The following is a 24,991-nucleotide window of genomic DNA, read 5'->3' on the forward strand; positions in this document are numbered from 1 at the left end:
GTAAGCCCGAGTAGAGGCTGAAACTATCTTCCCCCAGTTTTTCTTTTTAACTTTAAAACGTTTCACATTTCAATTTCAACTATTGCATCAAAGTCTGATTATACACATAAGTATTCTACGAAATTGAGTTGACTTGCAAGAAAAATCTTGTACGTGATATCTTTTAAATTTTGGCGGCCTTTACAGTGACTGCTTCACATACATCTACAACAATGAATCCTATCGGAAATTAGAACTGATGTTAACCATCGACATTATAGCCAAAACTCAGTTAGATTTTCTGTCTTACGTTGCCAGTTGATACTTCCTCATTTCTATTTATGGTTTTGCCGACAGAGGACTGTGCAACTCTTTTCATGTTTTGTTCAAAGTAATCCCTAATGTGCAAAGTAACCACGTCTTACGGTACATTAGCGTAATTTACCCCCGTTATTGGCTGGATATACTTGCATTTTTGTAGAAAAAAATGTTAAGGATAAAGGCGGATTTTCATGTGTCCTTTACCTCCGTGAGTTGCGAGCGATTGTGCTAAACAGCCAATGAAATCACGCATCGGAGATGGCGCGCTACACTCGCGTCAGAGTAGAAATTTGTTCAATTCTGACGGAAGTAGCGCGCGTACACTATTGTATTCACTGACTAACATGGCGGAAGTCGCAAACTTTCTATTTTACGCATGCGCATTAGCTAGGGAGTAGTAATTTGGCGCAATACACGCACGGATGTATGAAAACGAAAATAATTTACGGTGAATACGCTACATGTAATGCTTCCGTTCTAACGCGGGCATGAAAATCCGCCTTAAAGTAAAAAATAGAAGCAAGAAATGAATGGAACGACTTTAGTTGATATTTCCCTTAGTCTAGCTAAATTAATCATATCCATAAATTCTGTCATGCTCGGTTGCACCAACCGAGGATTAAGATAGGATAAGATAATACGTTGATTATTTTTATCTTTGGATAAGAACCTTTCATCGTTGCACCAACAGTTTGTGAGAAAGGATTAACTTATCCACGAATAATCGGAAGTTGTATAAAACTATGACGTTTGCGACATGACGTCATGTAATATTGTACGTTTGATTGGCTAAGAAAGTGCGTGTAACAACTGAAAACTGATTCGCGTAGCATAAGCTCAGAAAATAATATTTCGGTGTAGTGATTCCTGTAGTTGTAGTTACTAAATATGGAAAGAAAGCGTACGAAGAATTTCACTCCTCAGGAAAGTGAATATGTTCTAATGCTCGTCGACAAATACAAAAGAATACTTGAGAATAAAAAAACAGATGCCGTATCAAATGCTGAAAAGGAATCTGCATGGCAGGCTTTAAGTTCAGAATTTAACTCTCTTCCCGGGGTGACAAAGCGTGATGTTGGTAATATTAAGTTGTACGTGAAGAATTTAAAGGCAAAAGCTAGAAAGCAGTTTGCAGAGGAATCTCGAGCGAGATATGCTACAGGAGGAGGACCTCCAGAAAAAAGCGTAGATAATACATCCGAGAAGCTTAAATCAATCTTGCCCGGACAGTTTGAGAGGCTGCAGAATCCGTTTGACTCTGATTTCACAGGTAAGTGATTTAAGAACCTTAGTTTTATACTATAATCTTGCACGTCAGGTTTTAGTACACCACTGGAAATAAGTGTAAAATATAAAACATAATTATTTCACTAATTTCCTTCTTATTGTTCCGTAAAAGATTTGCGCGCTGCGGCATGAAAATATTTCACGTGGCACAGAAAAAATTCAAGAGTGCCACCAGAAGTAATTGTTGAGACATTACAGTTCTTTTACGATTTGGGTATATATACTGAGTCAGGATGTATGGCATAAAAGCTATAGTGCAAAAACATAAACCAACCTGTGCTAGGTGGCCATTAAAGAGCAAGGAAGGTATCTAACCGAGATAGGGCAGGGCGAAGCTGTGGGTCCGCGCGCTAGAATGAGGTGCATCCGAAGGGAGCAAGCACATCAGCGACGCTGAGTATACAAGCAAGTGTGGGTAATGAAAAGAATATATATATATATATATATATATATATATATATATATATATATATATATATATATATATATATATATTTTTTTTTTGCAATGATGCGAGTTGCAATAGCGCTTATCATGGTCTCATACAAGTAACGCTCCACTTTTAAACGTAAAATAAGTTTTTGTACACTGTGCAGAATATAACGCCAGAGGAAAATAGTATGTAATAACTTGCAGGTTTATTTTCGGCACGCAACTTAAGTAGTTGTTGAAATTCACTAATTTTTGTTCTTATTCTCCCTTAAATGATTTAGCCTGACGTGAATATATCTCACTTGACATAGATATAATTCAAGGGAGCCATCAAAAATAATTGTTTTTTTTACGATTTCCGTATAAATACAGCTTCCAGATGTATGGCATAAAAACTAATGGACAAAAATCACAAACCATAACCTGTGGTAGGTGGTCGCAAAAAGCACGACTGCTAAGTAACGAAGTCAGCGCAGGGCAAAGCTGGTGGGTCCCGCGATAGCACGAGGTGCTTCCGAAGGTGCGTCAGCGACAGTGAGTATACGAGCAAGCAAAGCTAGTGAAAAGGAACGGGCTTTGGCAATGATAGGAGTTTCAATTGCACTTGTCATGGTTTCATGCTAAATACCGATAATATACACCGCAACTGGAAAATGTTATCTTATACAATCATCTTTCATATCCTCTCACTTATTTTATCCGTCATAAAACAATTGTAATGATTTTACATTTGTAAATAATACAGCTGTATTTAATTGTATCTCCTGTAAAAATGTGTTCCTCATAAGTGACTTTTCATGCACAGTGTTCAATTTTACGTGAAATTTTCTAAAATATGTCACAAAAACCTCACCAGCACCCATATAATTGTTACACATGATAGCAATGTGAGTACTATTAACGTGGATCTGATATTTCAGAATAGAATATAGAATTGGTCTTATGGATAATCTACTATATCTGGGGTTGAGATATCCAGATACTAGAGGCAAAATTGTCTTGTCTTAAATCCAGAGCGTCAAGTAGGGTAGGAGAGGGTTTTGGAGAGTAAGAATATTAGGGTAGCGTAGTGTGGGTTAAGCTAAATAACGGAACTCCGATGTTTATGTATTATTTTCAAATGTAAGGTTGGGTAGAGTAGGTTAGGTTACATTAGCTCACCTTACATTTAATGTTAAGCCACTATTTTTAAATGTAGAGTAGACCATGTTAGGTTAGTGTACGTTAGCTCATTTTTAACCATTCCATTGTAGTAATAGAATATTATTAGTACAAATGTCACTCTTTCTTACTCTAGGAACGATTGAAATAACCACAATAACAACTGACCAGCTGGCAAACAATGTTGCAGTTGAGGAAACTATTGAAGTTACGCCTACCATCTCAGAAAATTCTCTTCGTATCACACCAACAGAGAAAGGAAGTCGCATGGAGGAAGCAATAGAAGTATGTATATTTTTGTAGTTATTTATTTCTTTATTAATTAATTAATATATATATCCTCTCCCAAGTTGCGGAGCTAAATTTGGATTTAAAATGTTCATTTCAGCGACCCCGGAAACTATGGATTCGACACTAATATCGGTCATTTTTGATAACTTATATGTACATATCTCTCCCTCCCCAAAATTGCACTATCAAAGTGAAATGATAAGAACCATCCATATCCAATGGAATGATAAAAACCTTCCACCCATTCCCGAATTTCAAATCTGTTGAAAATTTGATCGAGATCGGTCGGTAGATTGAAGCGGTAAATAGTCACAAACATAACTACTTTCATTTTTATACATGTAGATTATTATTATTAATATTATTATTATTGTGGTCCCAGATTCAAATCCGCTGATTGGTTATGCTCACTGTGGTTTTTCCGTATTTTACTCAGTTCTACCAGGCGAATGCCTTTTAACATAGGTCCAGGCCGACTTTTTCTCCCATTTGTCAATATTACTGTTGTGAACTGATAAACCTGGTGCAAATTTGTTGTAGAGATAGTGTTCTTGTTAAATTACCAGTAACCATAGCCTATCACACGATTACTGTTGTTACTTATTTCCTTTTAATTTATTACATAACGGGCCCTACTCAGAGAGAGACGTAAGAATAACACGAATAAACAAGCAGAAATCTGTCTTCCGTTATATTAGTTTCTTTTTTTTTTTCTTCGAAGTGATGAAAGATTGCAATGAGCAGGAGTTTCCGGCTTCAAATGATAGTTTGGCAAACTATGCGAATCCGGAATTTTGTAGAACATTTTCACGGTGATATTATTGATAATATAAAAATATAAAAACATATAATGGATTCCATCAATACCTTTAGATTCTGATGAACAAAGAAACGAGACTATGTAATACATCATGTAACTGTTGTCTGTCTGTTCGACACATGGAACGACAGAGAAGGAGGAACAAGGGTAGTTTTTACAGTGTAAATATATAACTAGTAAACTATTCTTAATGCATAATGAATAAATTCCTGTATTTTGATGAACGACTAAAACAAGTTTTAATTTAGAAAGTTACACTGCTCAAATAAAAATGTCTCAAATTCTAAATAGTGAATTTGCGAATCATGTTGTTTATTTACGTTTTTCAACCCAAAATCTAAACGAATTTATAGATTATGATAAAAGCAGGGTATATACTTTTATAACAAGAATATAATATTATAGAATTTTCCAACTTCTCACATTTCGAAACTACATATTTCTTAACCTATATAAATTTGTGAAATCATAAACGTTTGGGAATTCACGCCCGTTACTCCCTTTGATCAGTTCGACAATACATCCAAAAGAAAAATTAATTTGTCAGAGGTACGATTTGCGTAATAAGTTTGCTAGGTCCTTTGTCAAAGTATTATACGTAGGAAACCTATAACTCATTGAAAGGAAGTCGCATAATATTCTTATAGTTACGTTGTACATTAAAGATATAATTATGAAAGATTTATACCAAACTTGTAAAATAAGGTTTCAGTTTAAACATTTCTGTCTTTCTGTTCCAGAAAACGCCAGTGACGAGGAAGGTCACCCCAAAGCACCAAAAGGAAAATCTTTATAAAAGGAGCGAGGCATACCTATCAAAAGTAGAAGCAAGAAGATTATCATTAATTAATATTCAAATTAGACGCGAGAAGGTGGTCCTGAAGCAGCAAAAGATAGCATTAAGGCAACAGAACGAGCTGCATAATGCTCTGATGGCAGAACACAGTGAGAGAATGGCTTTACTACAGATTCAGAAACAAAGAGCAAGCACGTATAATTGTATTTCGACATCATCTTTGTAATTATGAAAATGTAAATAAACATCAGAATTCAGAAATAACAAGATTTATTTTAGTGAATCGAAAACTTATTAATTCCCCGTTTAAATTTCTAATACTTTTTTCCCCCTAAGAAAACTAACGGTAGTTCAAAGATTGTACCGTTAATTGAGCGACAAGTGTCAAAATGATAGTCCATATCTCAATCCAAGTAACTTTCAAACAAGATAACTTCAAAGACCGATTTTCTGCATTTACCGCAGGTTATGATAAACGCGTTTACCAATTCATGTGTTCTAAGATTTTTTGATATTTCCTTTTGATGTAAGGAGTATTCGCATACTTAATTAATTGTTTGTTAATTCTCGGACACGAAAAAATCTGTGGCCTATAGTTGGGAGAACGCCTTTGGTAGTGTCCCAGAACTAGTGTGTGAATTGAACATTTTTTCCGGGGCATAGATAAATTTTACACACAGAGCGTTGTTACTTAATTGAGAAATGGATTAAAAGTATCATTATGTAACGTAATGCATATGTTGTAGGAAGTCTTCAATGTGCAAACTACATCATTATTCCATTCTGTTAAATATTATTTGTTGTACAGTCAGCTATAGAAGTTCTTTTCGTTTGATGAAATTAGTTTAGTAAATAACTAGAGAATGGAAGTACAATTTCAGTACAGTTTTCAGTATGTTAAAAAAATAATTTTCTATACGTTCCAGCATATGGCGCAACCGGCGGTAAGCCATACTACCTTTAGTCCCAAAATAAATTTTACCAAACAGAAAGAACTTTAGTCGCTGACCATTGGAGATGATTTCAGCGGTGGCTCAGTAGTAGAGCAACCAATCTCTAGTACATGGAACCCCTGATTCGGTCTCGGTTCGTGTCAAACGGATTCCGTGGTGGATAGACATCGTTTGCGTGAGTTTCCTTGGGTTTCTCTTACTTTCTTATTTCTACGAAATCTTTCACAATCATTAATTTTGTTCATCCGTAGTAATCAATAATGAAATATCAATCTGGAGGACAAAGTGAAAGAAATGAAATTTTCACTGTGTGAGGTTTTTAATTTGGTTTATAATACACAATTCTCTAAAGTTTCTTCTTTTGACTAGTGTTCAATCTAAGAGGAGTCTCAAAACGGAAAATCTTGAGAAACACAGTTTAAAAACACTGTCTATGAACTTGTTAATTACCGTATTTCTTTGAACATAAGGCGCACCTTTTTGTCAGCTTTTAGACGTCCAAGATTCAGGTGCGCCTTAGATTCGATGTATATACTGCTATATACATATTTATTCATTGCACGTAGCTTACAACATAGAGTCTACTACAGTCTTAATTCTGGTAGTTTCAACTAATTTGCCTAAAATTGGTTGTATTACAACAATGACAGACTGCACAAAGATGGTAATCGCTCACGATGAATGAACATTTCGTTTTACTGATAAAGGAATGTATTCGTACATTATTTCTGCGCAGGGTTTGCCCAAGTAGGCCCAGCCCGAAAAAACCCGGTGGGTTCTTTCGGGTTGGACCCATCTGAAAAAAAAACTTGGTTTTAAGCTTCTTGTTAGTATATTGTTGGTACAACTTGGTATCAAATTTTGGTCTTTCCTTGGGCGAATTAGCTTTCGCATTAGGGTATACAACAGCTTTCAACGTATGACCTATATAAAGTTCTGAATGAATAAGGAACCTTACCTTAGCTTGAAATAATTATAGAACAGATTAATGTATGGACTATGCTTATAGCCAGTTTGAAGTTAAATATGCAATTTTATATTTTAGAAAATACTTTCTATGAATAGTGTGCTCGCCGATTCGGTGACGCCGAGGGACGTTATCCCTCATATGTTTGACGGGTTTTAGGCCATAGGTGCCGGTATTACCAGTAAATATGTAAATACATTAGTAGAGCTATTATTTCTTATCTTTGATGGTAACACAAGCATTCTTCAGTAAAATTTGTTTTTCCTACAACAGTTTAGTTCAGTCATTTGTTGCTAACTCTTCAAATAAGCATACTGTAGAATTAACACCACCACCATTAGATTAGCGTAAAAATTGTCAAATTTAAAAGCTTAATGTGTAGAGTTCCAAAGACTGTTTAACTATTTCAAGTGCTCAATTTCAAATTCCGTAATAGCTGAAGTTTCGATGTACAGTAAAGAAAGCTGCATTTTCGAGGGAAAGAAGTACTCGGGAAATTCCTGCAATTGAACGCACAAAGTATCGGAAGTGAACTTCAACGAAACCAGTGGTGCTATTCAGCCGGTTCGCGAGAATCGGTTGTTAAAATATTTCGGGTTCGCAGAACCGTTTGTTATACCCAGACATAAACACACACATACATACATAACGCATGACCTACCCAAGCGTGAAATAAAGAAGCGAAATTTGTGAAAACATCTATGTACTTTTCCCGCTCGCTTGCATTGTTGTGAAAACAACGTTGAAAGAGAAATTCGAATCGGCGGGCGCAAATATATTTATCTGATGCGACCGATGGAGTTTTCCAGTCATGTCAATAAAAGGTTTCCAGGTCTTATTGTTAATTCTTTTGAAATTTCCAGACACCAAAAAACTGGTTTTGGAAAAACTTTGACCAACTCGGGAAGGTTCTAGAACACAGATCCTAGGTTAATAGCTAGGTTGGGTTCTTTTCTGTACCAAAGTTTAAAATTTAATTCACATGATATTGACGAGCGAGCGTTAGCGAGTGAAGGTGGGTTAGAGCCCCGCAGACCACGTTGTTTTCTGTCTTTATTACAGCTAAGTGGGAAGGGGGGCCCTGTGGTCTAGAATCTTGCCGACTAACTCTCACTAACAATAATGTGTTATTGTATATTCTGTCATATGTTTCCCTCTCCTACAGCCGGTTTAGTTGGAACGTGACGCTACAAAATAGAAACAGTTCTTAGTTTGAAAAATAACGATAAATATATATAGGGTGTTCTAAAAATGGAGCCCAAGAACAACAGAAAGCTATTCTTCAAGTCAATATAAAGCGAAAATCCTATATAATGGCATACCTTCCAAGGCCTTCATTGATATAGGGAATTAAAATTTCATTATGTGACAACGTCGCAGATTAACTTGGAACCATTAGCATTGCCATACGAATCCATCAAGCAGTTACATCGATTGTTATGCTAGTAAGTGCTGCTAGTGTCAACTTTAACTTCCATCTGGAAAGAACCGGTGTAACTATTTGATACATTGGTAGATCTTCTCTGTGACGTTGGCACATAGTGAAATTCATCTCCAAACGAGGACCCGAAAGATAAACAATTATATATTTTTTGCTTTGTTTTGTCTGTGCTCTGTAGTCCATGGGCGCCATTTTTACAACATCCGATATATATACCAAGGTGTATAGAGAACCGGTTGTAAAAAAAAAAAAAAAATAGCATCACTGAACAAAACTGGCGAATATCACTGTGCTTCCTGAGATGATTCAATCTACATTTGTTTATTCGTCCTTTAAATCATTAGACGAATATTTCACCTCGATCAGCTCTGACCGCCCCTTCCCCCTTTGAGACTGTTCGCCTACTCCAGGACTCTGTTCTGTATCCGCCCCTGGTGTACCAAACACTACAGGGTACCACTTTCGGTCTTTTAAATTTAAATTTTCAGGGTACAAGCACGAGACACTAAATTTCCTGCATAGATTTTGGCGGCATACCAACGTAAAATTTCAAAATGGAGGCCATTTTATTTTTCAAAATAGCTGTTATCCTCGCTACAAACCGCTATTTTCGGTCTTTCAAGTTGAAATTTTCAGAGTAGAAGCACGAGATACTAAATTACCTGTATATATTTTGGCGGTGATGCAATATAAAATTTCAAAATAGAGGGTATCCACGCTGCAGGGTGCAATTTTCGGACTTTTAAGTTGAAAGTTTGAGAGTAGAAGCATGAGACATTCTAATTTTGCTATATAGATTTTCTCGGCGATCCAATGAAAAATTTCAAAATGGCGGCCATGTTTTCAAAACAGCAGTGAATAGAAAATTGTTGCAAGTTGTGACAATGATAATCTTAAAATATAAATCAAATTTTAACACATTTACCCCAAAGACATTGAAATATTTCGAAAAAGGCCAATTAAACCCGAAAAACACCATATAGGCCCAGGTGGGTTGTGCTTTTTTTTTTAAAAAAAAACAAAAAAACAGGTTTTTTCAAACCCTGTTTCTGCGCCTTAAATTCGAAGATTTTTAAAAATGACTTAAAATTAGGTGAAATTTCAGGTGCACCTTAGATTCGATGGCGCCTTATATTCGAATTATTATTACGGTAATGCATTTTTTCTTTAACACGTATGTACTGCATTTTCCTTGCGTAGCTTGGGTGTAATAAGGCTCTTCCCAGCTAGACCTGGTGACACTACTACGCAAATCGCAAAACAATTTTCACAACCAAGAGACTTCAGAATACCAAAAGGAAAAAAAAAAAATCTACATTGGAAATTATGAAACTTATCTCCACTGGGTTAAAGAGTTACAGGTGTAAATTCCTGGCTAAGCGGCTAACGCGTCTTTTGCATGGGAAACTCAGGTTGTATTCCCTGCGGGAGCTGATGTGATTCGAATCGCATGTTAAGCTGTAGGTCCAAGTCTCATATAGCCTTGCTGCTGAAAGGGACGCTAAACTGAAAATCAAGTCAAGAAATTACAGAGGATATATCTAAATACCCATGCTTCAGAACTCTATGGTACTTGTGTATCATATTTTAAATTGAGTCGGGTACAGATACTTTGAAGTACTAATTAGCTAGCTATCAATGACATTAATTCGTTACGTTCTATTAAAATCTCGTTCTTTTTAGTATTTGTTGTTGATTAAAAATGCATTACATCACTAGCACCAAATTTCAGCGAACTTTTTTTTAATTATGTGCGATTGCATAACTCGTACAATTAAAATCTAGAAATGCAGCAAAAGTTTGAAGAAAGGTATTTACCCATAGATCAACTATCAAACTATTAGTTTAGCGGTGTTTTAGAGCGTTTTCGTTAGGAACACCAAATCTTCAACTGAACAGAGCTATAACTACCTTCGTTAAATTTTAAGATTTTTTTTAAAAAAATTTGATTACTCGAAAACAATTTGTCCCAAAAACTAGGACTTAAGTTCAGTTTTATTTTGGGATATATATATGATGTAGTCTTTCATAATTAAGCAACGGGTAAAGTGCGTGCCTTTCGTGCAAGGAGCACTGGGTTTGATTCTCTACGGAGAGGAATAAACATAGATATTTTTGCTTACTGTCACCATACTTACGCTAGGCTATTTAATAACTTTTTAAATCAATAAAAATGACGATGTTTACTAATGTTAGACACCATTTAATTATATATAAAAAAACATTATTTTACCTCATATACATTTCGTATCATCTCACACCACCTGAGTCTTAAAATTTATGACTTACACACATAAGAGAGGTATTACACAAAGTGAGAATTTACAATAGTATTTCGTACTGCATTACCCTCCAATACAGCTCGTAATGGCAGGTTTGGAGGCAAAACATCTGCATCATCATTAAAATAGTCCTGTTCATAGATGTTAGCAAGTCTAGTAGTTACTGCTATGTTGTGCAATACAGAAGAAGCAACAATCACGGCTAAAGTTGTTTCCAACTTTAAACGCAATTTAGCTTGCAGACACGGAAATCGTCGCTTCCATGTACCAAACAAACGCTCCACGGTGTTTCTCGTTCTAATATGTGCAGCGTTGTATCTTTCTTGAGCCGCAGTCTGAGGGCGAAGGAAAGGGGTCAAGAGATACCGGCGACAGGGATATCCATTGTCCCCCAATAGCAAGTCTCCTGTTTCATCTTGTTCCATTAAGGCACACATACGAGAATTGTCGAAAATGGTTGCATCGTGAGTTGACCCTGGCCAACTTGCAACAATGTCTCTAATTTTTCCCTTGGAATCAGCAACGACTTGAACATTGATTGAAAAGTAGCCCTTTCTATTTCTATATAGTTCAGCGTTGTTCCCTCCTGGGGACTGAATCGGAATTTGTGTGCAATCCACCGTTCCCACTACTCCAGGGAAACCTGCGATTTGAAAAAAAGATGCCATCACTTGAGTACGTTCTTCCCGAGTGCTAGGAAACTGCACGTGAATAGGACGCATTTCTGCAATAATAGGAGCCACCCTCTTGACTATTCTACTGACTGTCGATTTGTGGAGTCCTTGGATGTCGCCCAAAACTGCTTGGAAAGTACCTACAGAAAACAATTGAAAATTAATATATAAAGAACAAATACAACTTCTAAAACACATTGAATTATAATACGCCTCAAAACTAACAACGCATGAGTTATAGTTCCGACGTTGTATGAGCTGAGATGACCCTACCCTCTTGTTTACTTGCGCTAACCTGTGAAAGTATTGCGCCGCAAATAAGAAGAGTGCTTTCAATGACACGAAGCCATCTGCAGACAATGACTGGTGGTATGCCTTCTACTTATATGTTATTGGAGTACTGTTCATACAACGAAAAAAAAAAAACTATAACTCTTGTATGATACTACGTGAATTACACATTTATTTCTAAAGACAGGAATTAGAAATTGGGTGCTTCAAAATAACGTGGAAAATTCACACAACTTCGTTTATCCTTTATGTTTGGGGCAATGATATTGAGATCACATATGATCACCAGCGCTTCAACCTTACTCATGTACTCCATAGAAACAGAATTTTTGGCGGTCATGGTTTAACTGTATTAGTTTAACGTGATCTTGAAGCACACAATTTCGTGTCCTCACTATAACAGGCTTGTATACCACAGCACTATATATAACAAAGTGATTACAAAAATATATATATATATATATATATATATATATATATATATATATATATATATATCGAAGTGCGATGTATAGCCATGTATAGTTAATATCAGTAGACATATCTTACAATGAAACACTGCATTTTGTGGGCAGACATTCTACACTCAAGAAAAATATTCAACATTCGAATTTCGATATTTAAAACACGCAATTGCACATCTAACTTCCAGAAGGTTACAAATCAAGATTAAGTATGGAGGCGTTGTGATAGTGAAGAAAGTAAAAAATGAAATGAATGAAATCTTTAAGTTTTACGTCCCGCGGTTATGCCGGCTAGGCTAAAGGAGACGGTGATGATGAGTAATGAATGAAAATGGTGGAATGAAGAAAGTGGGAGGAAACGGGAGAACAACGACAAAACCCACGCACACGGTGTTAGTCCACTATAAAGCTCACTTGGCCGAGCTGGGATCGAACCAAAGACCCCATGCACCAGAGATGAACGTTCTACCATTGAGCCGCCGCGGGCCCATGATCCGTGAAGAGTCGCAAGCTTGAGTACACCACTCATTCTTCTATTTCACTATTCATTGTCATTTACCATAGTTTCATTTTAACGAGACTTAAATTTCCAAGTTTTATAATAAAAAGTGATGGTAAAGTTAGCCTATTTTTATGGAGTGAGAATTTAATTTTTTAAATGGCAAATAATAGTATTAGATGAAATATTAATCGTAGTAAAATTTTAAAATGAGCACAAGCACAGTTCCCGAAATACAAGGGTTGAAAATGATTATTTCCAGAAGGATTGTGAAAAACCCAGGTTTTTTGGGTTTCATTGGGTTTTATTAAATTTTGTACATATATTTAAAGCCACATATCTACTTAAAATACTATATAAGCATTGATGTTGTATTATACACGTGAAACTACGGAATTCCTTTCTGGGGCCGGGATGATTCACTTTTAGCGCAATTTCCTGGTTCAATTCCAGCTCCGCCAAGTGCGCTTTGTGGTGAACAAACACAGTGTGCATTGGTTTTCTCGAAGTTCTACCGTTTCTTCCCGCTTTGTTCATGGCACCATTATCATCCATCTCATCGTCACAGTCTCCCTTAGCCTCGGCGCATAATCATGAGACATTGAATTAAGTTTAAAAGTAACAAAAAAGAAAGAAAAAATCCGCACAAGGAATCCGTAAAGCCTCATCCTCGTTTCGTTGGATACACTCTGGACCACTGATATTCGCTCATAATTCGGTCTCTATAACCGTTTCCCCGTGATGCGAACACAAACAAGATACTATTTATTTGTATATAGTAGATTACAATTGAACACAGTTACCGAGAGCAAACAAAATTCGTTAGACAAGATTCCCACTTTTTTTTTTTCAGTGGTATTCTGTTCTGGTAATAAATACACATTTTAAGCCACTTCTGAAACTAGACATATACTAAGAAGTTTGATCGAAGAAAGTAATTATAATCTCATGAAAGTTCTTGTTTCAATCCAAGTTTAGAAGTATATTTTTGGAGGTGAGTTTCTTGGATTTTACCCGAAAATCCACTGGGGAAAATTTCAACTACTCTGATTTCCAGTGAAAGTGCATTACATACGAAAACATGCATGGCTGAAGTACACGTAACATTCATGAGACTATTTTCCGTCCAAGTATCCCAATGTGTGAGAGGCAGAGGGGGGATTCACGTTAGAAAAGCATCCCAATCTACGAAAGAAAGGAAATTCAAATTAGAAAAGCATCCCGAGGTCTCGAGGAAGTTTTGCGATAAACGAAAACTTAAGTCATATTTGAATGCGACATAAAATAATAAAAAAGAAACGGTATATTTCATTTTGTTATATACATTTTATTCTTTGGAATGAGCACTTGAAGAGTATCGTGCTTAGGCATATACTCACCGTCGCTAAAGCGCCTGCTGCCTTCGGACGCACTCCCGCGCGATGCCACCAGTTTCGCCGTGCGCTGACTCGGTAAGATATCGTTAGTGCCTTCTAGTGGCCACCCAGTACAGACTGATTTGAGCTTTTTTGCAATATAGTTATGCCATGTATCCGGACGCGGGTATTTATAAGAAAATCTTTAAAGAATTGCCATTTTTTAACAATTATTTCTGGTACCCAGCTTGAATTTTATCTATGTTAAATGAGGCAGTGTCATGACGCCCGGCGCAAATCTTTTGGACAGCAATAAGAAGAAAATCAATTTAAAACCATTATTTTGAGTGGTGTTCCAAAACCTGACATGCACGCATAAAAGGAACATATAAGGGAACTTGAATAGAAATTATTTGAATCCAAAATGATTTTTTTTTTTTTTAATTAGTACATGGCATTCGCATAGAATAGAACTGTTTGTTCGAAACATAATAATTGTTTTGGCTGCAATTTTTTTTAAGGTAGACACGGTCCCGTTCGTTTAGGCCCTATTTAACATTTCCTTTTAGGTTCAAACGATATTAAATTTGCTTTTTATACTAGAATATGCCTTGTACTTAAAGGCAATAGCAATACAGAAAAAAGACAAAATTCGAAACAAAAACAGTTAATCGAAAGAGAAACTGGTCCACCTTTAACTAAAAATTGATCCAACGTTTTTAATGCAATCTTTTTACATAAAAGTTTCGATCTTCGTTACTAGCTATTATTACTTTATGCTTCACCATCACCAATCCTAAAACATAATCTATTTATTGTTAATTATTGAAAATGAAAGTACAACTTACCTGTAGCGAAGAATCGTAGTGTAACTAATAGTTGATGAAGTGGTGGGATCGGTGTATTGCGTAAAGAATTATATACTAATCTGTGTTCAAAATGCTGTAACATATCCAATACCGAATACTTCGACAAGCGAAAACGAATACAAAATTCTTCATCGTTGAAGTATTCGAAAGGATTTTGTCTGTCTCTAATTACTCTTCTCGGTCGGATGGCATATTCTATGTCTTCCAGCATTTCTAAATCATCTAAAACATCCAAATAATCTTCAGCAAGCATATTCACCTACTCTACTCGCAGCTGATCACAACGTTAATAAGAGATTAAACTCCCGTTTTCGAAGGTTAATCTTAATCCGACGATTTGTCGATATAATCTTCAGATAAGTGTTGGTGCAACACTTAATCCTCATTTCGATGATTAACTTTGGTTTTATCCCTATCCCCAGATTATCCACGGTTGGTGCAACCGAGCATCATAGTAATTAGACACTCAATAATCTAGGAAAAATTTTGTGTCAGGAAAAATTTGTAAGGGAAACTTACCAACACTGATAGAGGCTCTTGGAAGCAAGAACGAAGTTCCTCAAACGTGTTGTTCTCTGTAATTATTCTGTAATTTATTAAGATCTGATTGCATGTTTGATTGCAAGTATAAAATTGCTTCTATGGACGTTCTTGTAAGTCACTTCATTAACACTGGCAGCATAAAATAAAATGGAAGTATCAAGGACAGTTGCTAGTACGTATTAAATTTGGAGCCACAATGGCTGGTGAAGCGTCTGTTAAGTTGGAATTTTTGTGCAAAGAAGAAATTGATTATGGTTTTCCTCAGGAAGATCCACTCGAAGGGAAAGGATGGACACACGAAATGATAACTGACAACAAAGAATTAATATCATCTACAACCGAAGGAGATCAAACAAAAGAGAAGGATGTAGCTACACATTCTTCGGATGTCAAATTAAACATTGATACGGTGAAATCTGAATTTGCAGCAAAATGTCCTGCCTTTGAAAATAATATAGAACCACTAAGAAAAGTAAAGGTTGAAGAGACATGCGCTTCTTACTGTGATGACTACAATCAACTAACTACAAGTAGTTCAAATCCAGTTGGGCCAGAAAGGTAATGTTAAATTTTATATACACTAATTGGTTCAGATTGATAATACAGTTACATGTGTACGGAAATTTTATAGTTGTAAGGAATTCTTTTCGAGAAATATTTACGGGAATAGGCCCAAGTCGAACGTAAATTAATAATCAACAGTTTGGAAGTGGCGCGGCACACATAGACAAGTTGTACCCAAAAGCAGAAGTGAGTGCACCCATAGAAATCTCATGTAATTACCATCTTAATGAAGGAATGATTACCTAATTATTGAATACACATTTCAAACCATATCTTGTAGATATTTTCGATATAGGTACTTTACGATAGTGTTTCATATATAGAAACTTATGTAAAAAAAAAAAAAAAAAGGAAAAAAGACGCCGTGGCTGAAGGGGATCTGAAAATTTCCATAATAGAAACGTGATATTTTGTATACCGGATCAAACGTATGGATGTTTGTAGCTTTATCCCCAAATTATCTACGCCACTTTTACGAAGGTCTTCCAAAGACATTAAGAAAACAGAAGATATAAGTCTAACAAAAAATAAGTGGATATTCATTGAGAAACCTACACATAAATTCATTGCATATTTTACTTCATTTTCAGAAAGTCGCCCCCCCCCCTTTTTTTTTTTTTGCAACATTCATTTTTGCGGGACGGAGTTGCTCTCATTCATATAGTTTCACATCATAGCGTACGTACGCAATAAGAATTATTATGTAAAAGACACGAATTAAGTTTTTTTAATTACTGAACTCAGGACAGGATCCCAGCATGTTGGCTCGAGAGGAAGCAAAGCGTTAGGTCGGTAGGATAGAGGCGCGTCACCAAAGGCCAATACATGTGAAAAAGGATGGGACAAATCACTGTATATGGCATAAAGTGTATTATTTTTCATGCTGAATTGTGTATTTGTACGCTATTAAAGATGTTATATGAAACATTCCAATACGTTGTCATTGCTTAAATATTTAAGTTCCAATATGATACGTTACTAACGTAAATTTTGCAGTTATGTTAATTCCTTAAGTCTTGGACATTTCTCTAGTACCGCGACATTTACTTTTATATTTCATTTACAATGGTTACTAGCTACCTTGTGTGTGAATCCGCGCATCACAGGTTCGATCTTGATTAACTTATTTTTATGAAGGTAGGTATTTTACAAGTAAAAACACAACATATTTACGATATCTGTGTACTAGTGTATTGAAATATTATTTCGAATTGGGTCAAGATTTTACTTTGACTCAGACAGGACTTCTATCAGTTCTTATTGGTTCAGTCACTTCCTGGAACTGTTTCTGCCTCAGTCAGTTATTGGAACTGTTTGTGCCTTTGGTGCTCTCACGTGGTATATAGTTCACCTTTCACACACAAGTTTGTTAACCATTTAAGGACCGGACATGGATCCACCTGTGCAAATTCTTCAAAATTTTCAGTTTCTGTCCTTTTCCACCCATAATTGAATTTCTGTTTTGATTTGTCCCGTACCACATGCCAACATGCTGTGACGTGATATTCCCTTTTGAGAACATTGGTATCACGCGTGTGCAGAATTCACGTCCTAGTTTTACTTTCAGAATACTTTCTATAATTATTTAATTAATTAATTACATTAATGAATTTCATCCAAACTACGTTTTCATTACTTCATTACACACACGCGCATTTATATATATATATATATATTTCCTGAAAACTTTAGACCGCGGAAAGTTCATAAAGGTGCCCAAAATTACTATAGAATTTTACGTAAATGGGCAAGGGAGATAAACGGGCCCTCGGATTGTCGGTTCAAAAGTGACTACAACGTGTTCCTTAGATCCCAAATAATGTTTCCTGAAAATTTCAGACCGCAGAATCTTCAAAAACTTCCCGAAAGTCACGAGAGAATTTACCAGATATGGGCAGGGAAGATAAATGGGCTCTCGGATTTTCGGCTGAAATTTGATCAGATGTGATCTTGAGGTCGCAGAAAGCATTCCCTGAACATTTCAGCCTGCGAAAACTTCAAAAATTGCCCAAAATTAGGGCAGAATTTACCATACATGGATAGGGTAAATAAACGGGCCCTCGGATTTTCGATCAAAAATTGAGCACACCGTGTTCCTTAGGTCCTAAATAGTATTTCCTGAAAATTTTAGACCGCGGAAACTTCAAAAAATGAACAAAATTACGATAGAGTTTACGATATATGGGCAGGCTAGATAAACAAGCCCTCGGTGTTTGGGATCCAAATTTATCAGAACGTCTTCCTTACGTCCCACATAGTGTTTCTTGAAAATTTCAGACAGCGGTAACTTCAAGAGGTACCGATAATTACTATACAATGTACCCTCTATAACCTCGTATAGACAGGTTAGATAAAAGGGCTCGCAGCTTTCGGGTTCAAATTTGATCTCAAAATGTTGTTGAAGTGCCAAAAAGTGTTCGTAGAAAATTTTAGAACGCGGAAACCCCATTTGAGACCTAAGAAGAACATTGTGATCAGTTTCGAACCAAAAATCCGAGGGTCCGTTTGCCTACCCGACCCATATATGGTAAATTCTGTCGTAATTTTGGGCACCTTTTTGAAGTTTCCGCGGTCTGAAATTTTCTGGAGATACTATTTAGGACCTAAGAATGACGTCGTGATCAATTTTGAACCTAAAATCTGAGGGCCCGTTTATCTTCTTTGCCCATATCTGGTAAATTCTGTCGTAACTTTGGCCACCTTTTTGAAGTTTCCGCGGTCTGAATTTTTCAGGAAACACTATTTAGGATTTAAGGAAGACGTTTTGATCAATTTTGAACCTAAATTCTGAGGGCCCGTTTATTTTCCTTGCCCATATATGGTAAATTCTATTCTAATCTTGGGCACCTTTTTGAAGTTTCCGCGGTCTAAAATTTTCAGGAAACACTATTTGAGTCCTAAGGAAGTCGTTGTGATCAATTTTGAACCGAAAATCCGAGGGCCTGTTTATCTTCCCTGCCCATATATGGTAAATTCTTTAGTAATTGGGGCACCTTTTTGAAGTTTCCGCGTTCTGAAATTTTCAGGAAACATTATTTGGGACCTAAGGTAGACGTTGTGATCAATTTTGAACCGAAAATCCCAGGGCCCCTTTATCTTCCCTGCCCATATATGGTAAATTCTATAGTAATTTTGGCCACCTTTTTGAAGTTTCCGCGGTCTGAAATTTTCAGGAAACACTATTTGAGACCTAAGGAAGACGTTGTGATCAATTTTGAACCGAAAATCCGAGGGCCCGTTTATCTTCCCTCCTACCCTTAAATGTTTATATCACCATTTACAACAATTGTTATTTCAAATCGTTTGAGAGCTACCAAACACATTGGTAGTGATTGTTATACTGCTTAAAATGACGTATTTGTATTAAATTTTTATAATAATTATTGCTTTCTTTTGCTTCTATAACATTACAACAACAGTTTTTGGTGGTTTTAATTACAAGTGGCAGTTACATTATTTTAAGCAGCGTTGCCCACTTAAATAAATTGCTAAATATTATTCTAAATATGTCCAAATAACGTAGATGAACTGCAAGATATCTTAAAATTACTCGTAGTTTGATGTATGGTGCAAGAATGCTTTCAAGAGAAGACGTTTTTCATGGTCTTTGGGCTACTTATAATGTTAATGTTTAAGTCTTCGTTCCAGCAACAGATGTAAATGGAAATTGTAACTGAAATTAAATGTAACTGATACATTTTCAGTAACACTAGTTGTTCCTTCTAAGCCTTAGGCCTGGTATACTCTTTAGATTAAGACCGTGCTTAATTAAAAGTTCTAATTACGCACTAATTATATTTCACTTCCTTTAGTTTGACCACCGATCACCTCAAACTCGATCCATACCATATAGCTTTATGCAATTATTCAAGGACTAACAGTTAGTAATACACAGTGTTCACTTTTGTTTTGTTTTGTTTTAGTTTAACGTCCCACAGTTATGCTAGGGCAGCTAAAGGAGACGTGGAGCTAATGATTATACTGGAATCCGAACCACTTCGGTCGTTCAACTTTAGCTACCCCTACCGGAACGCGAACCGAAATCAAGAGTGCTAGCCGCTAGACCACATGGGAGTTCTCACATTATGTTGATTTAAGTCATTCAGTCAGTGTTGCCAGATCCGAAGATTAAAAAGTAGCGTGTCTGTACACCGAAAGTAGCGAATTCGAATTATTTGTAGCCCAAATATATAGAAATGAATACTGATTATGCTAATGAAATAATTTAATATGAGCTGGAAAATGTGCTGGACGTATTGCAAGAAGAAATTATGAAAGACGGACGAAAACAATTCTATACTCGACACCACAAAACAAAAACAGCCTAGTAAACCTCCGCATACTAGAAGGTGTGACAAAATGATGAGCCACTGAGGAGTAACCGGGAAAAGAATTGCCCAAGTTAGATAGTTGTGAAGACTTGAAAAGACCTTCATTCAGCAATGGATTGATAATGATTGATTATGATGATGGTGATGATTTTATTATATCTAAACCTCGGAGGTAAACTAAACCAAGTCATAATTTCGTAATTTTACAGAAGCCAAAAACCGGTTCCTCAACTAAGACTAAATATATAACTTTTACTAGGTAAGGTAGGGTTAAAATGGATCCAAAATTTAATGAAAATCATAGAGCGAAAAAAATATTTTTTACTATTCAATCCATCATGTTGCAGAAAAACTACGAAAATTAATACAAAAGAAAACTATAAAGTTAAGAATCACTTGTTTTGGCGAGTGAAAAAAAATAGATACAGATAACTCGAATTACCTATATACTTATATAGTATGTATGTCCATGTTTCGCAAGTAATTTTTAATCAATATATAATTTCAACGTAATGAACGCAAGATTAGTTTTCTCGAATAAAGATTGCATGCACCGTTGAGAGCTCAGGAATAAGATTAATCTGTTACGGCACTGGTAGGGTGACCAGATTTTTTTAAATCCAAATGAGTATATAAAAAAATGACAGTAGGTATGAGGACAAGATGAATTACAGTATTTTATCCAATGCGCATGCAAATGAGTTAAATACTTAAAACAGTTTTTCTGGCCATCGTTCATACTTCTGCGACGATCTTGCTTTCTTGAGTAAGTTAATGTCATCCTTTATCGCCAGTCTGAACTCTTCACAGGGCATGCTTACATTGAACTTCACTTTCATCACTTGTTCCAGTGTCGACACTGTGAGTTGACTTTTTTCCTCGCTCCAGTAAGTGTTAATAGCACTGAAGAGTCTCTCACAATCAACATTAGTGCCCGGTAAAGTAAACAAGAATTGCACGAGTGGCACAATCACATTTAAATTTGCCCCAGCCCGCACTAAATCTTTCTACACTATTTTCCATTTGCCCATCATTGTCTCTTTTTTCTCTCCCCATTGTTCAAGGTATTCTTCAACATATCTGGATATTGCACAGTAAGTGTCAGAAATATCATTATCACTGAATTCCAACGAACTGTCTACATGTTTTACCTGCTCATAGAAATATGCAAACGACTCCTGAAATTCTTCATAGGTAACTGATGTGTCAAGTAGTAAATGTTTCATCTTGTTTACTTCTCCGAAAAAACGTTGTGAGCACATCTCTAAGTATGTTATTACTTCAAAGTAAAACCTTCTTGACACTGAGTAGGCATATTCCTCTTTTATATTCTTTTCTTTTACAAGTTTCGTAAGTAAATTTCTAGCAGAAAACAGAAACAAGTTTTGTTCAATTCTATCTTTAGATTTTCTCAGAAGTTCAAAATATTCAACAAAAACTTCAGTCGTTGTTATATCCTCCCTATCAATTTTAGTAATTGTTTCAGTGAATAAAATTAGCTGAGCATGCAGGAAACACAGCCACAACTCACTTGTTTCGTCTCGAAAGAAATTGACTATAGCTATTGGAGTATTTTCATCAATCAAAAAGTACCCCTTAAGTGGTTCATACTGACGTACAATTTTTTTCTACACACGGAAGCAGAGACAAGAATCTCGTCTTTGAGTGATACAAAATAAATTCTTAATGACACCCAATGAACTCACAAAAGTTTTTCAAACTTTCTGTCCTTACAGTAAAAATACTGAAATGGTTGTATATTTTAAAAATCAAATTCTCAACTTCGATCGGTATTACTCTCGAACACGCCACAGAAATTCCATTGTGAAGGATATGAGCCCTACACCCGATAGGCAAGACATTTTTCTTCAACCTGCACTCTATTTCGCTATACACGTTTCCTGTTGTTTAATTTTTTATGCTTCCAAAATTTACTGGTGCATTATCAGCTACAAAAACGATGACCTTATTTTCCAAACAAAACTGACGTAATGTACCCATTAATATGTTCGACACAGTTTCCGAGGTTTCATTTGATATGCTATGAATTTTTAGAAGACATGTTTTTACATTAATATCAGTATCTACTTCACAGTACCGCACTAAAACAGGAGTTTGGTTGCTTTACGATTGGAAGCATCACAAGCAACAACAACGAAAGGAGCCTTTTAACACTATTACTTAAAATATTTTCTGACCACACTCCCACCACATTTGTTAACAAAGCCTCTGTTTTCGTTCTCGCACATGCAAATTTTTTATTCACTGTTGATTTCAAAAGTTTGCTAGTGCAGTCCATGCTTCTAAAAGAGTGGTTATGTTTAACATTATGGTATGGGCACACAAGTTCTACTCGAATTAAATCTAGCTCTTCTGAAGATTCTGTGGTGTAAAAAATATCCAACTTACCTGCTTCGGAAGTTGATGAGCACTCAGTGTGAGACTTAGATGTTATATGTTGCTCTATATCATATTTCCCTTTATTTTATTATTATTATTATTTTTTTTATAGGGAACTTCTTCTTACATACCGTGCACCATGCTTTGTAAACATCGTTACTGCGGGCCCTTTTAATGCAAGTATAGCTTAATTCAAACGCTTGATTATACTGACATTTTCTTCGTGACTTTGTCAACAAAATAAATCCTTCCAATCCTCAAATAATATAATTGATTGAGTGTACACGCACGTTAATTGGAATAATAATCACTGCGCGATCCCACTACCAAGAACTGACTCACTTTGAAGGGAAAACAAAACCCCGTGCCATGAACTGTAGGAATACCAGATATAAATTCAGAAAATATAAATCATTCCAGGTACTCAATCAATTTAATTAACAATTTAATAATTAAAACGTTGAAAGTTTGGATAAATCTATCACCTCAATTTTGCCGTCTTTACTATAGTTTAGTACTAACTAATGAAACAGTTTAGTTATATTATTATTTTTTTCTTTTGCAAAAAGAAAATCTGGCAACCCTACAATGGAACGAGGACGAGAAACGCAGCGTTGAAAACGTAGAATTTTTTGCAGGAAAAATATGCGTTTTTTAATGGGAAAATGCATTAAACGTTAAATGAAATTGAAAATACCACAAAAGAGTATAATTCGATATTTTTGGGAAGAAAAAAAGAGTATAGAGTATATGAACCTCGAAAAGAGTATAATACTTTTAAAAAGAGTATGTCTGATCACCCTAGGCACTGGATATGTGCTTACGTAATGCATTACGACCTTACGAACTTGTATAAGAAACAGAATGCACTTAAAATGAGACGCGAATTATGCGAAATATCGGACTTTGAATCTAACTAGTTTTGTGATCCAACTCGAGACCTCATATAGCAAAGATGAGTGTAGTAGCTCCCACCACAAGGTTCAGGACGTTCGTGTTATAAAGTGTCAATTAAACACGGAGATGTGAAATGGTAATAAAGCATTTCATCAATTTCAAACAAAATACATATATTATAGTAATAATTTACCCTATTAATAATTTACCCTATTTGTTAAGATAATGAACGTTATATTCTGTTTTTAAATTGACAGTCAAAGCAGAATGTATTGAATAATAAATAAGAAATTGTAAAGTTTCAATTTCGGTACAATTAAATACATTCGTGCTGCTATGTGTTGTGTTATCCGTTAGGAGGTATGGAACAATTCTGATTCAAAGGAAGGAAATAAACTACTGTATAGTACTGGAGTTACTTTAATATTGTTTAAATATATAGGCAGTTCTGAGGATATATGAGACAAAGTCTATTGCAGAAAGTGAAATATGGGTTATATTAGGGCTTTAGGGTGATATACCCACTTATCACTGAACCTGGACTACGCGCATGGAAAGCATTAGCACTAGCAAATTAGCTATGAAGAGGTACACCATACCATAATTCTAAGTCAAAATGAAAGGAAAAAATAAGCGGAAACGACAAACTGTACGAGAATAATACTTCCATTATTTTAGTTTCACACTATTTATTTCGAGACTTTCGAGACGAGACCGAGACTTGGTACTCGAGACCGAGACCGAGATCGAGACAAGCATCTGTTGACCGAGACGAGACCGAGACGGTGATTTTTTACTCGAGACGAGACCGAGACCGTTATTTATCAATCGAGACGAGACCGAGACTGTACAAAGTCTCGTCTCGATACCATCCCTACGATACACATAACTTGTGCGAAGACGATAGGAAGAATATTAATGAAAGATGAAAATTTTTCACGCAAGTAGCACATAAAGGTAACATGCTTTGATGTGAGGAATGTGTGAAGGGACTTATTCTAAAGTCAGTTTCGAAAGATCCATTTTAAGATAAAGGAGCTAGTAACTGGAAAGCAATATAAGTATGAACCACATATTTATGTGTGTTCCGTAAAATTTCCTATGTATGCAGCAGTTTGTTCATGTTGTTTCTACTCTGGCTTTTCTTGTCAAAGGCTTTCGTCATAGAATCTGAGCATGCGAATTACTTCTGGGCAAGCTACTAGCAAACGGCCTAGCGTCTCTGGGTTTTCAGTGGTGCCACTTGATCTCTATTTACTTTGAGATAGCATTCTGCTGTTCGTGAGCGTGCTGCAGAGCGATGGCGGAAAAGGGTTTTTGGTCTTCCTTGACACAAGTTTAACTTCCCGAAATGGAACCGGACGTCTAGGTTTC

At 35.9% G+C, this 24,991-nt stretch overlaps 2 protein-coding genes across 3 annotated transcripts in view; both read left to right on the forward strand.

The window, feature by feature from the left end:
* Nucleotides 1–727: 727 nt before the first annotated feature.
* LOC145681404 (uncharacterized) lies at nucleotides 728–5,354 on the forward strand. Its single transcript, XM_081753050.1, has 3 exons — nucleotides 728–1,570; nucleotides 3,317–3,465; nucleotides 5,032–5,354. The coding sequence occupies exons 1-3, from the start codon at nucleotides 1,189–1,191 to the stop codon at nucleotides 5,311–5,313; spliced, it is 813 nt and encodes a 270-aa protein (XP_081609176.1). The 5' UTR covers nucleotides 728–1,188; the 3' UTR covers nucleotides 5,314–5,354.
* A 10,035-nt stretch (nucleotides 5,355–15,389) lies between these two features.
* The window catches only part of LOC145680262 (uncharacterized), a 30,206-nt gene continuing 20,604 nt past the window's right edge, over nucleotides 15,390–24,991 (forward strand). For both annotated transcript variants that reach the window (XM_081750606.1, XM_081750608.1), the window contains exon 1: nucleotides 15,390–15,983. In XM_081750606.1, the coding sequence (XP_081606732.1) occupies nucleotides 15,622–15,983 (362 nt within the window). In that variant the 5' untranslated portion in view covers nucleotides 15,390–15,621. The remainder of the gene's footprint in view (nucleotides 15,984–24,991) is intronic.

This window comes from Thermobia domestica, chromosome 3 (assembly GCF_964235325.1).
Source record: "Thermobia domestica chromosome 3, izTheDome1.hap1.1, whole genome shotgun sequence".
Classification (NCBI taxonomy): domain Eukaryota; kingdom Metazoa; phylum Arthropoda; class Insecta; order Zygentoma; family Lepismatidae; genus Thermobia; species Thermobia domestica.

What these genes read in the sequence shown, in the direction of transcription:
- LOC145681404 (XM_081753050.1), top strand. Translation starts at nt 1,189, where the DNA reads ATGGAAAGAAAGCGTACGAAGAATTTCACTCCTCAGGAAAGTGAATAT. An exon ending in GTTTGACTCTGATTTCACAG is followed by an intron (nt 1,571 to 3,316) that starts GTAAGTGATTTA and finishes TTCTTACTCTAG; the next exon opens with GAACGATTGAAATAACCACA. An exon ending in GCATGGAGGAAGCAATAGAA is followed by an intron (nt 3,466 to 5,031) that starts GTATGTATATTT and finishes TTTCTGTTCCAG; the next exon opens with AAAACGCCAGTGACGAGGAA.